At 43.2% G+C, this 16,953-nt stretch overlaps 2 protein-coding genes across 11 annotated transcripts in view; both read right to left on the bottom strand.

Moving 5' to 3' along the window:
• The window catches only part of YIPF1 (Yip1 domain family member 1), a 51,677-nt gene that overhangs the window by 29,734 nt on the left and 4,990 nt on the right, over positions 1-16,953 (bottom strand). For 3 of the 10 annotated variants that reach the window (XM_044944991.1, XM_044944992.1, XM_044944990.1), the window contains exons 1-4: positions 7,378-7,582; positions 6,126-6,205; positions 1,733-1,757; positions 351-514 (exon numbers count right to left, since the gene is read on the bottom strand). In XM_044944991.1, the coding sequence (XP_044800926.1) occupies positions 351-514; positions 1,733-1,757; positions 6,126-6,143 (207 nt within the window). In that variant the 5' untranslated portion in view covers positions 6,144-6,205; positions 7,378-7,582. Of the gene's footprint in view, positions 1-350; positions 515-1,732; positions 1,758-6,125; positions 6,206-7,377; positions 7,842-14,334; positions 14,486-16,953 lie in introns of those variants that run through there. The other 7 variants (XM_025288688.2, XM_044944994.1, XM_044944989.1 and 4 more) reach the window with 7 other exon arrangements.
• The window catches only part of HSPB11 (heat shock protein family B (small) member 11), a 72,311-nt gene continuing 69,901 nt past the window's right edge, over positions 14,544-16,953 (bottom strand). Inside the window, exon 7 of the mRNA XM_025288693.2 lies at positions 14,544-14,806. Coding sequence (XP_025144478.2) covers positions 14,753-14,806 — 54 coding nt within the window. The 3' untranslated portion in view covers positions 14,544-14,752. The remainder of the gene's footprint in view (positions 14,807-16,953) is intronic.

Below are 16,953 nucleotides of genomic sequence, written 5' to 3'. Positions count from 1 at the left end.
ACTACTGGCCAGACCAGGACTCAAACTTAGGCTCCTAAGTCTGAGCTCTTGCTGTGATATCTAGTATATGCTGGTATTTAATTTGGCATAAACTTTGGTACTTATTTTGATATTTCATGGAGTTCCACAAAGCACACCCAGCACTCCACTATTTCATAAGCCTGTGAACACACTGCTACAAATCAAGTACTCCTCTAGTGAATCACAAGCATGATCCATTTATAAAATATTACTAGAAATATTACTCAGCTGGCCAAAAAGTTCCTGGCACACAGGAAACTGCAATAAATGCATGCATGAGGTTTTTAAAACTTCAAAGAGAAAAAAAAGTTTCCAATACAAGTCCAAACCTCAGTTTTGTCCGAGTCATCGTTTCCTAGTAACTCATCATCTTCTTCTCTCCCCAAGCCTCTTAGGGGTCCTGGCTTATGCTTTGGGGTTTCACCAGGATCCTCGATGCTGATTGTGGTGGCATCTGGGTTTGCTGCTAGGGAAGTGGTTGTATCACCAAATTCTGAAATCAATTAGAGCACAAGGGTATCAGAGACCTTACTATTAACTTCAAGTCGATCTGTTACAACCTCAGCTTTGCTATAGACCCTAGCTGAGACAAATGGCAAAAGGCTCTGAAAAAAACTCATAGAAAACAAACTGACACAGAAAAATGATTATAAAGACAACAGAATTTGAAGTCAGACCTGAATTGTAGTCCTGGTTAAATTACTAAGTATTCAAGCCTGAGTAAGTAACTTAACCTCGATAAGCTTCAGTGTTCCCATCTCTTCCACAGGAAGAATAATATTTAAGGAAATGGGGGAAAGTTAGGAGTATTACCGTAAGTAAAGTCCTCAGCAGAGTGCCTAGCCCATAGCAAGTAACCAACCTAACCCTCTCTTCTTTGATTCAAATTCAAAAAAAAAATTTAATGGAAGTTATTTTTTTCCAATAAATCCCATATGATCCCTACAGGAAACATGGAGACAAAAATGAAAGTAGAAATGACAGAATAAAAACCACTCTTGCGTGTGTGCGTGCTTCGTCACTTCAGCTGTGCCCGCCTCTGTGCAATGCTATGGACTGTAGCCTGCCAGGCTCCTCTGTCCACAGGGTTCTCCAAGGCAAGAATACTGGAGTGGGTTGCCATGCCTTCCTCAAGGGGATCTTCCTGACCCAGGGATCAAACTCCTGGCGACTCCTGTGTCTTCTGCATTGCAGCCAGATTTTTTTTTTTTACCACTGAGCCACCCAGGAAGCCCTCCAAAATCACTCTTAGTCCCACCCATATAAAACTAACACTATTAACTTTTGGTATACTTCCTTTTCTCTGTACAGTAGATTCATACCAGTAATGATCATTCATTCAGCAAATATTTACTATATGCCTACAATTGCCAAGTACTGACTTAGGATGTGATAGCATACTATGTAAACAATTTTGTATGCTGCTCCGTCTACTGGGGATTATACAAAAATGACTTTTTCATGTTATATCAGTCTTTACAATGAACATTTATGTGTCTACATAGTAGTCATTGAGCTGGAGGTGGGAAGATTAGGAGAGAGACACCACAAGTTAATACAACTATTCCACTGCTATTGGATGTTTAGGTTGCTTCCCACTTTTATTAGAACAAATAACACTGTTAAGAGTATCTGTGCAGACAAAGTTTTAGGGCTTATTGCCTTAGTATGAACACTATCTTAAAGAGATGGGAATACCAAACCACCTTACCTGCCTCCGCTGCCTCCTGTGCAACCTGTATGCAGGTCAAGAAGCAACAGTTAGAATCAGACATGGAACAACAGACTGGTTCCAAATTGGGAAAGGAGTACGCCAAGGCTGTATATTGTCACCCTGCTTATTTAACTTACAGGCAGAGTACATTCACAAGAAATGCTGGGCTGGATGAACCACAAGCTGGAATCAAGATTTCCAGAAGAAATATCAATAATCTCAGATATGCTGATGACACCACCCTTATGGCAGAAAGTAAAGAGGAATTAAAGAGCCACTTGAAAGAGTGAAATAGGAGAGTGAAAAAGCTGGCTTAAAACTCAACATTCAAAAAACTAAGATCATGGCATCTGGTTCCATCATATGGCAAACAGATGGGGAAACAATGGAAACAGTGACAGACTTTATTTTCCTGGGCTCCAAAAATCACTGCAGATGGTGACCGCAGCCACAAAATTAAAAGACACTTGCTCCTTGGAAGAAAAGCTATGACAAACCTAGACAGCATATTAAAAAGCAGGGACATTACTTTGTTAACAAAGGTCCATCTAGTCAAGGCCATGGTTTTTCCAGTAGTCATGTACAGATGTGAGAGTTGGACCATAAAGAAGGTTGAAAGCCGCAGATTTGATGCTTTTGAACTGTGGTCCTGGAGAAGACTCTTGAGAGTCCCTTGGACTGCAAGGAGATCAAACCAGTCAATCCTAAAGGAAATTAATCCTGTATATTCATTAGAAGGCTAAACCTGCAGCTCCAATACTTTGGCCACCTTATGCGAAGGGCTGACTTGTTAGAAAAGACCTAGATGCTGGGAAAGACTGAAGGCAGGAGGAGAAGGGGACAACAGAGGATGAGATGGTTGGATGGCATCACCGACTCAATGGTCATGAGTTTGAGCAAGCTCCGGGAGATGATGAAGGACAGGAAAGCCTGGCGTGCTGCAGTCCGTGGGGTCGCAAAGAGTCGGACACGACTGAGTGACTGAACAACAACAATGAACATTATTGGCGTGATCACTAGGTCAAAGGGTACAAATCATTTTTAAGGCTCTTGAGCCATATTGCTAAACCGCTCTCCAAAAGAACTTTGCCCATTCATGTCCACCAGCAATGATCATGACTTCCTATCTCCGGGCATCCTAACAAACTTTATTTAGCCACTCAGATAAAATTCAGGGTAGCTGTGGAATTTGACAGGTCTAAGGAAAAGTCAGGAAGACCCCTGGAGAAGGAAATGACAACCCACCCCAGTATTCTTGCCTGAGAAATCCCTTGGACAGAGGAGACTGGCAGGCTACAGTCGATGGGGTTGCAAAAGAGTCATAAACCTTAGCAACTAAACAGCAACAACAATAAGAGGAAGGGTATCAACAGGGCACCACTCGAACACTACAAGCATGGCAGTGGGATGGGGCGCTTGTATAACTGAGCCCAATCTTATTGGCTTTCAGCTATGCAAACAGTTTTGTGGAGAGAAATAAAGTGACTGAAATTAATGAGGTGGCTGATATATAACAATTACTCAAGTTTCGGTCTCCAGTGTTTTGGCCACATGAGGCTCTGAAGTGAGACGGTCCTTTGTGTAAGATAAACTAGCACTCCATGACCTTGGGCAAATTATTCCATATCTCTGAGTCCCGATTTCTTCAACTATAAAATGTAGATAATACTTATCTCACAGAGATTTTGAGGATGATATGAGATAACAATAAATATTTTCATAGCTATCATTTATTGACTGGGCAGGGCACTGACATTTTAAAAAATGGTTATAACTTTGCCTGAGAGAATCAGACCAAGGAAGATATATTTAAGTCTCATATTTAAAAAGCAGTAGTTTACCAGAGGAACAACATGCCAGAAGGAGGAACAGAGACTGTCACTTTAGAGGTACCAAGTCCAAAGAGGTTCAGGGGAGGGAGATAACTCCTCGAGCTGCCCTATGAGAAGGATGGCCAGAAGCGGTGGGGACAGCATCTGACGCCAAGGGGTATAGGATGAGCAAGACCCAGAAGATGGAAAACGTGTCTCGTGTGTGAAGAACAGCAGACGGCCTTGCTTGATTTGAATGTAGGATGTATATACCTCACACATGATGACTGTTCACACATTCTGCTCTGTAGCAGTCATTCTTGTCCATCTCAGCCCCTTGAGGGCAAGATGGGTGTGCTTCTTATTTCTGCCACCAGCACCACCTGCTTCTACGTTTTCTGCTGTTTTACCTCTGCTCCTTTCCTGATATGTCTCCCATCTGCAGGACCCTGACCTCCACTTTTTCATTTAACATCATTCTTCCTCAGAGAAGCTTTCCATGACCCCCACGGCATCTTACGTTCTCTTCCAAACAGCAATTAAGTCCTGTGTGACTTAGCTTCTGCCTCCCCTCAAATCTGACCTTATGACAGCCTCCCCCACCATCTGTGCTCTAGTACATTGGCCTTCTTTTAATTCCTGGGGTAAAAAAATGAAACAAACTCCCACTCTTCTCAAGTACTCTGCACATGCTGTTCTTTAGACTTGAACTTTCATGCCCTGTACTCCCAGATAGGATGATCAAGGAAAGCCTCTGGAATGACGTGAGATTTGAGCAGAGCAAGGGAACGAGTCACATGGCTATCTGCGGTAAGAATGTCCTAAGCAGGAAGATGGCACAAAAGCCCTAAGTGTACCTGGTGTCTAGGAGGGACAGTGATGAGGCGCATGTGGGGAGGCAGAAAGAAAGGGCTAGAGTAGTACAAAATGAAATCGGAGGCCTGGATCATGAGGGCCTCCTAAGCACAGAAAGGGCTCCGCCTTCCACTCCCAGTGAGATGGAGCCACCGAAAGGTTTTGGAGGAATGGCATGATCTGACTTGGTTTTAAAGGACTACTCTGGATGCAAAACACAGACTGCAGAAAGGTAAGGGAAGATACGGGAAGATCTGAAGGAAGGAAAGGGCTGTAATCCAGACATGAGGTGATGGTGACCTTGAGCATGGCAGGAAAACGGTAGAGGTGGTAAGCAATGGTCAGGTGCTGGATGTATTTTGAAGATGATGTTGACAGTATTGGCTGATAAAGTGGATTTTGCTTCAAACATCTTTTCTTTTCCTTAGGTAGGAATAGCATAGGTTGTGATGCCTGGGTTCAAATTCTTCTTTACCACTTACTATAACCTTTAGGCAAATGACCTAATTTTTCTGTACCTTAATTTCCCTGTTGGTAAAATAGGGAGAGTAAAATAACTACTTCATAAAGTTGACATAAGGATGAAAGGATTTATTTGTAAAGCACTTAGAACAGTATCTGCCATTTAGGAAATACTATGGGCTTCCCTGGAGGCTCAGACGGTAAAGAATCTACCTGCGATGTGGTAGATTCAAGTTCAACCCCTGTGTCAGGAAGATCCCTTGGAGAAGGGAATAGCAACCCACTCCAGTATTCTTGCCTGGAGAATTCCATAGACAGAGGCGCCTGGAGGGCTACAGTCCATGGGGACACAGTGTCAGACACAACTGAGTGCGCACACACACGCACACACGCACATGTGTGCAAGTGATTACAAGACAAAATGAGCATTCATCAATCCCTAGCTTATGTCAGGCTCTGGGTTGAGTTATTAACTTTTCTTTTACTACTTTAATAGTTTGGTGGTTTAGTAGCTAAGTCATGTCCGACCCTTGCAACCCCATGGACTGTAGCCTGCCAGGTTCCCCTGTCCATGGGATATTCCAGGCAAGAGTACTGGAGTGGGTTGCCATTTCCTTCTCCAGGGGATCTTCCTGACTCAGGAATTGAACCAGGGTCTCCTGCACTGCAGGCAGAGTCTTTGCCAACTGAGCCACAAGGGAAGGCCTAATAGTTTGTAGATACGTACTTAAAAGATCATTTAACAAAAGAATGTCTCCCTCACTAGACTGAGGGCTTTATAAAGGAAGACACTGACTATTCACTCTTCTACCCTGATAATGAGAACAATGGTCACACTCGTGAAAGACTTATTTATTTAATGAATGAACGACCTGATTACATTTCATCATAATAATCGTTTTATACTTTCATCTACTCAGCAGTGTAAAAAAAAAAATCCCCTTTATCTTTTGATCTTCTGTATCTAGTAGAGTTCTAAGCACAAATAGCTGCTCAATAAATGCATGTTTAACTAAAGCAGGAACTCTATAAACAATTTCTGTAATCTGCACTAAATTTACGATATTACCAACCTAAAGGGCTATTTGGCAAAAAAGAACAGCTAATACGGACAAATGGAATAATCTGTTGTGGCAAACATTCTTTTATGAAGATGTCTGAAATAATCTTCTTATTTATATATGTGCCAGTATACTAACCAAAATCCATTGGTTTTACTACAGAAATGCTAATCATAAAAGATGGACACTCAAATGATGTACCTTCAAACTGTAAGTCATCTACCGTTGCCATTCAGTTAGTGGGTCGTCTCCCAATTATTAGGAAGATAATTTGCAGAGGTCTAAAAGGAAAAAATAAATACACTTCATAGGATACCATAATAACATATCTGCAAACAAATATTTTAGGGTTATAAATGGTGTTGCTTTCCCTTGTGTCCTTTTTTAGTGGAATTTAACAGGTTTATACAAAGATAACCATTTAGCATTAGATACTATCAAAAATGTTATAAAGAAACTAAGGGGGTGGCGAACAGGGGTCCATTGGTTCCATCCAATCTCACTTACAACAAGGGTGTTTAAGGGCCGAGTGCAGCCTGGAGATGGAAGGATGAGAAAGGGGAGGCAGGGATTTGATAGAAATGGCTATGAGGGCAGTGAAGAGCAAAGGCCGTCAGCCTAGCCCATGGTTAAGGGCACAGGCTCTGGGGTTGGACAGACTTGAGTTTGAGTCCCAGCTCTGCTGCTTCTGGCTATTTTGACTATGGGCTCCTCAGCACCTATTTCCTCATCTGTAAAATGGGTTTATAATTGTACCGGCTATGGTTTTTCCAGTGGTCATGTATAGAGAGAGCGGGACTGTGAAGAAAGCTGAGCTCCGTAGAATTGATGCTTTTGAACTGTGGTGTTGGAGAAGACTCTTGAGAGTCCCTTGGACTGCAAGGAGATCCAACCAGTCCATTCTGAAGATCAGCCCTGGGTGTTCTTTGGAAGGAATGATGCTGAAGCTGAAACTCCAGTACTTTGGCCACCTCAGGTGAAGAATTGACTCATTGGAAAAGACTCTGATGCTGGGAGGGATTGGGGGCAGGAAGAAAAGGGGACGACAGAGGATGAGATGGCTGGATGGCATCACCGACTCGATGGACGTGAGTTTGAGTGAACTCTGGGAGATGGTGATGGACAGGGAGGCCTGGCGTGCTGCGATTCATGGGGTCGCAAAGAGTCGGACACGACTAAGCGACTGAACTGAACTGAACCCACACGATGTTGGGTGCCATTAACTGAGACAAGTGAGTGTGAGGCGCTTAGTGCACAGCGAAGAAATTAGTAGGCGCTGGAGTAATGGGAACCCTGCAGCCTGGGCCCCCCTGAGCCCAGGATGGTTTGGGAAAGAGCTGCCCAAGACGCACGGGTAGTGTTTTAGGAGGAGGAGCTGGGCCGCAGCGACCCAGGTGAATAGATCCCAAGGTCTTTCAGTCCCGGGCCGGCCCCGCAGACCCCGCTGCCTCACCTCGTGGGCGCTCGGAGTCCAACCTGTCTGGGTAAGCCTGGGGCCTCAGATTCTCCGCGCAAGTTCTGGTCCCACCAAGTTGCCGGAAACCGGAGATCCGGGGGGCAAAACTTCTCCACCTCCTCCGGGCAGAGCTCCGCCCCCTTAAAGAGACAGCAGCTCCCGGAGACATCACTTCCCGAGACCTCAACAAGCAACACCATCCACAGCTCACTCCCTCCGCCACCCGTCTAAGGGCGAAGATCGGCTTCTTAAAGAGGCAGGTGGCCCGGGGCGGAGCGATGGGGATGCTGAGAGGGTCTGCTTTGGTTCACCTCGCTCCCGGGGTCAGGGGTACGGGAAGCAGAGAATTCTCTAGAGTGGGGTTTACTTTATATGGAACAGCTTAAGGAAAGACAACTGTAAAAAGGAAAAAATACCATCAATCCTCCCACTCTTGGCCATTCTTAAAAGAAAATTATTTATTTACTTATTTTAAAAGTCTAATCAGCCATGGAGGGAGATGCAAGTCAATTACTTTTTGAGTGGTTGAATGCCCATGATCTGCGTCAGGAGGATGTCTGTTCATAGAGACACCTCCGTATGTGTGTAATTTGTTTCTTCACTCCTGCAACGGTCTGCCTTATGGTCTCTGGGCAGTGAGAGGTGGGTAGGGATTGGCCTCTGTTACCCCTGTGTCCCCCGAACAGCATCTGATCAATGCCTTGACTACCATAGGAGCCCAGTAAGCGATGAAGTTGCTCTGAGTGCCCTGGTGAGAAACATTTTGCCCCTGCTGCCAGTGTTTGCTTGGTTAAGACCTACACGTCCCTCAGATGTGGGTACACTTTGTTCCTCCTAGGGAAAGCCCTCCTTCTCCTCCCAGGATTTATTTTGCTCTCATCAGATCAGATCAGATCAGTCGCTCAATCGCTCAGTCGTGTCCGACTCTGCGACCCCATGAATCGCAGCACGCCAGGCCTCCCTGTCCATCACCAACTCCCGGAGTTCACTCAGACCCGCGTCCATCGAGTCAGTGATGCCATCCAGCCATCTCATCCTCTGTCCTCCCCTTCTCCTCCTGCCCCCAATCCCTCCCAGCATCAGAGTCTTTTCCAATGAGTCAACTTTTCCCATGAGGTGGCCAAAGTACTGGAGTTTCAGCTTCAGCATCATTCCTTCCAAAGAAATCCCAGGGCTGATCTCCTTCAGAATGGACTGGTTGGATCTCCTTGCAGTCCAAGGGACTCTCAAGAGTCTTCTCCAACACCACAGTTCAAAAGCATCAATTCTTCAGCGCTCAGCCTTCTTCACAGTCCAACTCTCACATCCATACATGACCACAGGAAAAACCATAGCCTTGACTAGACGAACCTTTGTTGGCAAAATAATGTCTCTGCTTTTGAATATGCTATCTAGGTTGGTCATAACTTTCCTTCCAAGGAGTAAGCGTCTTTTAATTCCATGGCTGCAGTCATAGTGCCCTGTATTTGCCTAAACCGCAGCAGTTGCTATTATTTGCCCATCTTTGCTGGCCTGCGAGTGATTTGCAGGGAAGGATCAGGAATGATTCTGGTCTCTGGGTCCTCAGGGCAGCCCAAAACCAGGGACACAATATCTGCTCACCAAAGGTTAATTGTAGAGTGATCGAGTTCTGACTGTCTTAGCAGCATAAGCCAACATCACTGCCCACACAAGGTGGAAGCTCTGACTTTGGCCTCACTACACTGGGCCTTCACAATCCATTAGAATGACTTACATCTGACTTATGTAAAGAACGTGCCTGCCAATGCAGGAGACATGAGAGACACAGGTTCGATCCCTGAGTCAGGAAGATCCTGACTAATGAAATAATTATACACACACACACACAGTGTATTTACTGGACTAACCTTGTGATCAGGCTTTATACATGCAGCACTTTAATTCTCTGAACAATCCAGCAAGCTCAGGGAGACTATCCTCATTTTCTAAAGAGAAAACTGAGGTCATGTATGTATGTGTAGGTTACTTTGGTTGAATAGGTACCAGGAACGCATTACGACACACAAATTCATATGTGCAAGTGTTTCAAACATCTCTTATGCCCCATGTCCGACCCTTTTGGCTGCACCTGCTGCTAATTTCACCACCACAGACCTTATTCCAGCTTAAGCAGATATAACCTAAGTGGGCATCACCTCAAGTCCATATCACAGGCTTCTCACTTCCAGCATCAAGGCTCGTGTCATGGGGTCATGGGACTGTGGGAATGGTTCAGCACTGGGATAGTGCAGCCCGGAAGTGCATAAGTTGGGAGCGGTCTACGCCTCATGGGACAAATCTTAGACCAATGGAATCAGTAACTGAGTACATGTTTCTCTTTTTCCTCTCAGATGGACTCTCCTCAGATATTTCATAGTTTTCAAACTGGCTTGCAGAATCAAACAACCAAATGCCTTTGGCAGTGGCCAGTTTGATAATGCAATAGCTCTCCTTCCCGCCCTGTTCTACAATTCTCGTCCTTCACTCCTGGTCCTTGGACTCACACTTGCCAACAAAGTACTCCCATGAGATAAGGAACCCACACTGAGGCCTGTCAGTACCAAGAGTGGTCCCAGAAAGCAGCCCTCAGGATAGAGTTTTGGAACCAGACCGCTCACCAGTCAAATGGCAACAACAACCCCACAACTATGTTGGAAAGAGGTGATAATACATAGACTATATATTTCTTCTCTTGGAAATAGAAATAAAAGTTGCAGTGATATATTAATTATATGATATGTAAGATTTGGCTAAAAATGAAACAAGCATCAAATGTAACTCTACTGGTTTAACTAAAACAACAATTCTCAACTGGGGACTATTTTGCTCCTAGGGGATATTTGGCTACATCTGAAGACATTTAAAAAATAATTTTATTGGGGTACAGTTGATTTACAATGTTGTGTTTGTTTCAGGTGTACAGCAAAGTTATTCAGTTATACATATACATATACTCATTCTTTATCAGGTTCTTTTCCCATATAGGTTACTATAGAATATTGAGTAGAGTTCCCTGTGCTAAACAGTAGGCCCTTGTTGGTTACCTATTTTATATATAGTAGTCTGTGTATAATGGCACCCCACTCCAGTACTCTTGCCTGGAAAATCCCACGGATGGAGGAGCCTGGTGGGCTACAGTCCATGGGGTTGCTAAGAGTCGGACACGACTGATCGACTTCACTTTCACTTTTCCCTTTCATGCATTGGAGAAGGCAATGGCAACCCACTCCAGTGTTCTTGCCTGGAGAGTCCCAGGGACGGGGGAGCCTGGTGGGCTGCTGTCTATGGGGTCGCACAGAGTCGGACACGACTGGAGTGACTTCACAGCAGCAGCAGCAGCAGCAGCAGCGTGTGTATGTTAATCCCAAGCTCCTAATTTATCCCGCTTGCCACATTTCCCCTTTGGTGACCATAAATTTGTTTTCAAAATCTGTGAGTCTGCTTCCGTTTTGTAAATAACTTCATTTATATCATTTTTTTTAAAGATTCTGTGTGAATGGTGTCATACGATATTTATCGTTCTCTGCCTGACTTATGAAGATTTTTTTCCTTTTTTTTTTAAGTTATTTTATTATTCTTATTGTTACTTTATTTATTTTTCGGCCACACCTCACAACATGTGAGATCTTGGTGCCCTGAGCAGGGATGGAGCCCGTGCCCCCTGCAGCGGCAGTGCAGAGTCAGCCCCTGGGCAGCCAGGGAGGCCCCATGAAGACATTTTTGATCGTCACCAGCTGTGGAGTGTTACTGGCCAGTGCGCTTCTAAACATCCTACAGTGCACAGGATAGCCCCTCACAGCAAAGAATTATCAAAATGTCATTGGTGTCAAGGTTGAAAAAATCTGAGCTCAAAATGTTCATATTTCCTTAGCTCATTGGTCCAAATGCACATGGTAAGGAAGGTGAGCCCAGCTGATACTATTTAGACCTCTACTGCTCCCTAGGTGGCGCTAGTGGTAAAGAGCCTGCCTGCCAATGCAGGAGACTCAAGAGACTAGGGTTTCATCCCTGGGCGGAGAAGATCCCCTGGAGAAGGAAATGGCAACCCACTCCAGTATTCTTGCCTGGGAAATCCCACGGACAGAGGAGACTGGTGGGCTACAGTCCATGGGGTTGCAAAGAGTCAAACACAACTGAGCAGTGGACGTACACACTGCTCTGAGAGGGGAATGAACCAGTGAGAGACAGAACCCACCCCACCATCACCTAGATAGAATGGAGGAAGAATGAGGGAAGAAGGGAAACTGAGGAGAAAGCCTTGCTTTGATGGACAGGGTTTGGGGTGGAGGGACAGTCTGAAAAGTATGAGCCTTGTTAGATGCTGCACATGATCCCAACAGAGTCCATTCAGTTCAGTCCCTCAGTCGTGTCCGACTCTTTGCAACCCCGTGGACTGCAGCACTCCAGGCTTCCCTGACCATCACCAACTCTGGAAACTTGCTCAAATTCATGTCCATAGAGTTGGTGATCCATCCAACCATCTCATCCTCAGTCGACCCCTTCTCCTCCTGACAGAGTCCACTGATTTTCCACAAAGAGGAAAGCTGGCAACCACACAACTAAGCCATGCTCTGAAAGCGTCTCTAACACCCCTGAGTGATGTCCATCCCAGGGAGAAAGCTGCTGGCCCTTGCATTATTATCTCAGGATGATGCAATGGTACAGAATTGCCACACATTATTTTGGCAAATGCACCGTTTTGTAGAGTGAGCTGAGTCAGGTCAAATAAAACTAAGACCTGAGAATGGAGCTTTCCAAAGGAGATATCAGACTAGTCACATAATGACAGTTCTCTGGAACTGGGACTTTGTGAAGGGCTCCAACCTATATTTCCCCTTCCAGTGGTTACTAAATTCTTAATTTTCACAACAACCATGGTTGCAAAGCTAAATTTTTCAAGGCTGCCTTGGAGCTGGGAAAGGGGAATAAGACTAGAGCAAATTAAAACACCACAAAGCTCACTGTTCTTACCGAAATTCAGCAGTTCTTATTAAACAGACACTTCTCTGGTTATCAAAAACCCTTTCTTTGGTTAATTTACAGAACACTGAAAGAAGTTGAGTTTGACAATTTCTGCCAGTGTTCTCATGCTTTTTGAAGTGGATTTTCAGAGATTCTTACTCTTCTAGTTCAGAAGGGCTTCTAACTCGTTTATATTAAATGCATTTATTTTTTTATATGTAGACACTTCAGTCATCTTTTTTCATTTTAATCACCTCCATGACTCTTTTATATCTTCTTTCCGTTCTTTCACTAGCTACTTTTTCTTGCTAGTTCAAAGTTATACATTCATTTAATTTTATTTTGGTTGTTGCTTTTAACTCATTTTATTTTTTCTTATCAGCTTTTTAAGCTTATTATACATATACACACCACCCTATTGAACAAGTAGCTCCTAGTCTGCTGTTTTACATTTTCCCCCAGTCTTTAATTCAACAATTGTGTATTTGTTTCCTAAAACTTCCATTTGACTCTTTAAAAAATCATTCTGGATAGCCTATTAACGCTTTTTTTTTTAATCCAGGAAGGCAAATGATTTAATAACTTTCTAGTGGACGCTGATCTTTGCTGTCAAGGTATACCAGGGTGCCTGTGCTTAGCTGTTCAGTCATGTCTGACTCTTTGAGACCCAGTGGACTGTAGCCCAACAGGCTTCTCTGTCCATGGGGATTATCCAGGCAAAATTACTGGAGTGGGTTGGCATTTCCTTCTTCAGAGGATCTTCCCAACCCAGGGATCGAACCCAGGTCTCCCACATTGTAGGTGGATGCTTTATCGTCTGAGCCACCAGTGAAGCCCATGAATGCTTTAAACCTTTAATACATAGTTGTAGTTATTTAAATAGTTTTTATTGATAATTCTAATGTCTGAAATTCCTGAGGATCTAAATATTGCTGGTTCTGTTGATTCTCACTCATGGTGGTTTGTTTGTGTGTTGATAATTTTTGTGAGCTCATATTAGTTTCATCCTCATCTGTGTAAATTCTCAGCATCTAAATATGTTGTCTTTTCTAAAAAGTTCTACTTGACTGTATTTTATAATACTTTTTTTTGGCTGTGCTGCAGGGCATGTGGGATTTTAGTTCCCCAACCAGGAATGGAACTATGCCCCCTGCATTGGAAGCATGGAGTCTTAACCACTGGACTGCCAGTGAAGTTCTGGCTCTTTTATCAAAAGTACATGGCCATTTTTGACACCAAGATACAGGGGATACTTCAGAGATGCATTGCTCTTGCATCTTCCAGAAGAAAGAAAATCTTCCAGAGTCACTGCTGATAAGGGATCACTTTGATATCCTTTTAGGAGTCTCCATCTTAATACAGGAATCTCAGAATCAGCTGCCCTATTCTACAGCTGGTTCAGAGCATAGATCCACCAACACAGAGCTTACAATGGCGCTTCCCCTCAGGGCTTCTCTAACTTTTGTTAAACTATTTGCCCAGGACTGTTTTACCCAGTTCCCTGTTTTGCTTTTACCCAGTGATATTAATTATGTGCATGTATATACATATGTGTAAATGCTTGGGGATTTTCCTCTAACTCTTATGAAAGTGAAGTGAAGTCACTCAGTCATGTCCAACTCTTTCAGACACCATGGACTGTAGCCTATCAGGCTCCTCCATCCATGGGATTTTCCAGGCAAGAGTGCTGGAGTGGATTGCCATGTCCTTCTCCAGGGGATCTTCCCGACCCAGGAATCGAACCTGGGTCTCCCACATTGTAGGCAGACGCTTTACCGTCTGAGCCACCAGGGAAGCCCCAACTCTTATGAAAGCAGTACATTAAAATAGTTATTTCATGAAATAGCTAATTGTTTAGTAAGCAAAAGTCTGACATGCTGCCAGAAATTAGATTCTCAACTAACTTTTCTATTATTCAAAATTCCAAGTATGCCCACACAAAATAAGAACAATATGATGAAATCCCACATACCATCACCCATATTTACTTACTGCAATTTTTCCATTGATCCCCTCTTTTCTTCTTTCTTTTTATGATTTTGTGAGGTCACTTTTAAAACTTTAACACATGTGTTTTGAAGAGAAACTTGCATTGACTCCATGGAATGGAAAACCATGATCTCTTGCCAGTAATAGAATGTAACTATGATAATAAAATGAAAATCAAAGTTATTAAAAATTAAGAAATAAACAGTAAGATATAAAAGTAATAATGAATTGATTTATACAAATACATATCTGGAAGTTTTCCAGTGAGGATAAAGGAACAACTTGTGATCAGTCAGTAATGAAGATATATCAGACTCATTGCTGTTCATTTAAAACAAGGATTCAGTTCAGTTCAGTCACTCAGTCATGTCCAACTCTTTGTGACCCCATGAATCGCAGCACACCAGGCCTCCCTATGATTCTATCTTCTGGTGTTGATGTTATAGCACCAAGAATCCCAATTCCTAACACATATCTGCAATTGGAAAGGAAGGACAAAACATACTTAACCAATTTCTAGATTTCAATTATACATATTTATACCTTTAGTATAAATTTATACCTTTAGTACAGTATAATCTGCCTCCAGATAAACTGCTGGTTTTTGTACATCCCTTGTGCTTTCCCTTCTCTGTCTGTGCTGATGCCCTTCCCCTCCATCGCCACCATTCCTCATCAGCAGGGTCTGCTCTCAGGCCTCCCCTGTGACACCAGCTCAGATCCCTACAGCTCTCCCGCTCTCCCTCCCTTCTGAACTCCTGGATCTCTGCCTGGACCTCTCCTGGGCGCTGATCCTTCCTACCCAGCACTTGGCTGCCCAAGCACAAGTGTTATCCTCCTGCCCAGGCGGGGGCACCTTGGGACATGGCTGTGGAAATCCCAGGGCATGAACATGGCAAACAGAGGAGAGAAGGTCCCTGAGGTTATTAACTAATCTAGTGTTTTTCAAAATGTGTTCTTTGGGAACCAAATCCCATAGATATGCTTTACTAGATAATGTTCCCTGGTCAAAATAGTTTGGGGAACCTGCATACTATACTCTCCTCTGGGCTTCCCTGGTAGCTCATCTGGTAAAGAATCCACCTGCAGTGCGGGAGACCTGGGTTTGATCCTTGAGTTGGGAAGATCCCCTGGAAGATGGCACGGCAATCCACTCCAGTATTCTTGCCTGGAGAAGCCCATGGACAGAGCAGCCTGGCAGGCTACATACCATGGGGTCGCAAAGAGTTGGACAAGACTGAGTAACTAAGCACATACCTACTTTGTAGGTATAAACAATTGTTGGCTTCCAAAGTGTTGGTTGATATAATATACCACTGAAAATAACAGAATTACTAAAGGTTTGAAACTTCTATAGGCCGCTATAACATGGTGTATTGGTGATCCTCCCCAAGGTTCAGAGATTTGTAGGCAGTCTCAGAGAACTTATCATATAGCCATCTTCATATAGCTGTGCTATAACAGTGAAAGTATACAAGACAAAATCAGTAAAGGGAAAAGGTACATGAGGTCAAAGTCCAGAGAAAAACAGGAAAAACTTCCCAGGGTCCTCTCCCAGTGGAGTCACACAGGACACACTTAACTCTTCCAGCAACAAGTTGTAACAACACATGTGAAATATCATCTATCCAAGATCAATGCCCAAGGTTTCTAATGGAGGTTGGTCATACCCTGTCTAGCATGTACCTAAATTTCAGATTCCCAGAAGGAAAGCAGGTTTTTCAAAATACCTAAAATGTGGAAGGAAACCGAGTGTCCATTAACAGATGAAGGGATAAGCAAAATGTGTTATATACATACAATGGAATATTGTTCATCCAAAAAAAGAAGGAAATCCCATAACACACTACAACATGGAAGAAACTTGAGGACTATGCTAAGTGAAATAAGACAGTCATAAACTGCTATAGAAAAATGCTATAATGGTTACACTTACATGAAGCACTTAGAGATGTCAAAATCATAAAGACAGAAAATGTAATGGTGGTTGCTAGGAGCTAGCAAGAGAGGGGAATTGAGAGATATTGTTTAATGAGTATTGTTTCCGTTTCACAAGATGAAGAGTTATGCCGATGACTGGTAGGATAACAACATGAAGGTAAATTAATGCCACTGGATTATAGACTTAAAATGGTTATAATGGTAAATTTTATGTTTAGTGTAATTTATTACAATAAAAAAAGAAAAAAGTAACAGGACCAGTGATTGTAGATGTAGATCATGTAATTCTATTAACTGTTTAAATAAAAACTCTTTCCAAAAAAAAAGTAAAGGAATAGGAAAAAGACACATTATGCTAATATTAATCAGAAGAAAGCTGGAATGGCTATATTAATTTCAGACAGAGCAAACCTCAGAGTATGGAAAATTACCAGGGATAAAGGCATTTCATAACGATAAAAGGGTCAATTTCCAAGAAGGCTTTATGTGTATGTGTCTAACAATAGAACATCAACATGCATGAGGCAAAAACTGATATAACTGAAAGGAGAAACAGACAAATCCACTCTCATAGTTGGAGACTATCAGAAATGGAGGGATCTAGCAGGCAGAAAACCAGAAGGATGTAGGAGAACTCAATAGCACCATTGGTCAACTGGATGTAATTGACATCTGTAGACC

This window comes from Bubalus bubalis, chromosome 6 (assembly GCF_019923935.1).
Source record: "Bubalus bubalis isolate 160015118507 breed Murrah chromosome 6, NDDB_SH_1, whole genome shotgun sequence".
Classification (NCBI taxonomy): Eukaryota; Metazoa; Chordata; class Mammalia; order Artiodactyla; family Bovidae; genus Bubalus; species Bubalus bubalis.
The sequence above is the reverse complement of the archived record's forward strand: the minus strand, read 5'-3'. Positions and strand labels throughout refer to the sequence as shown.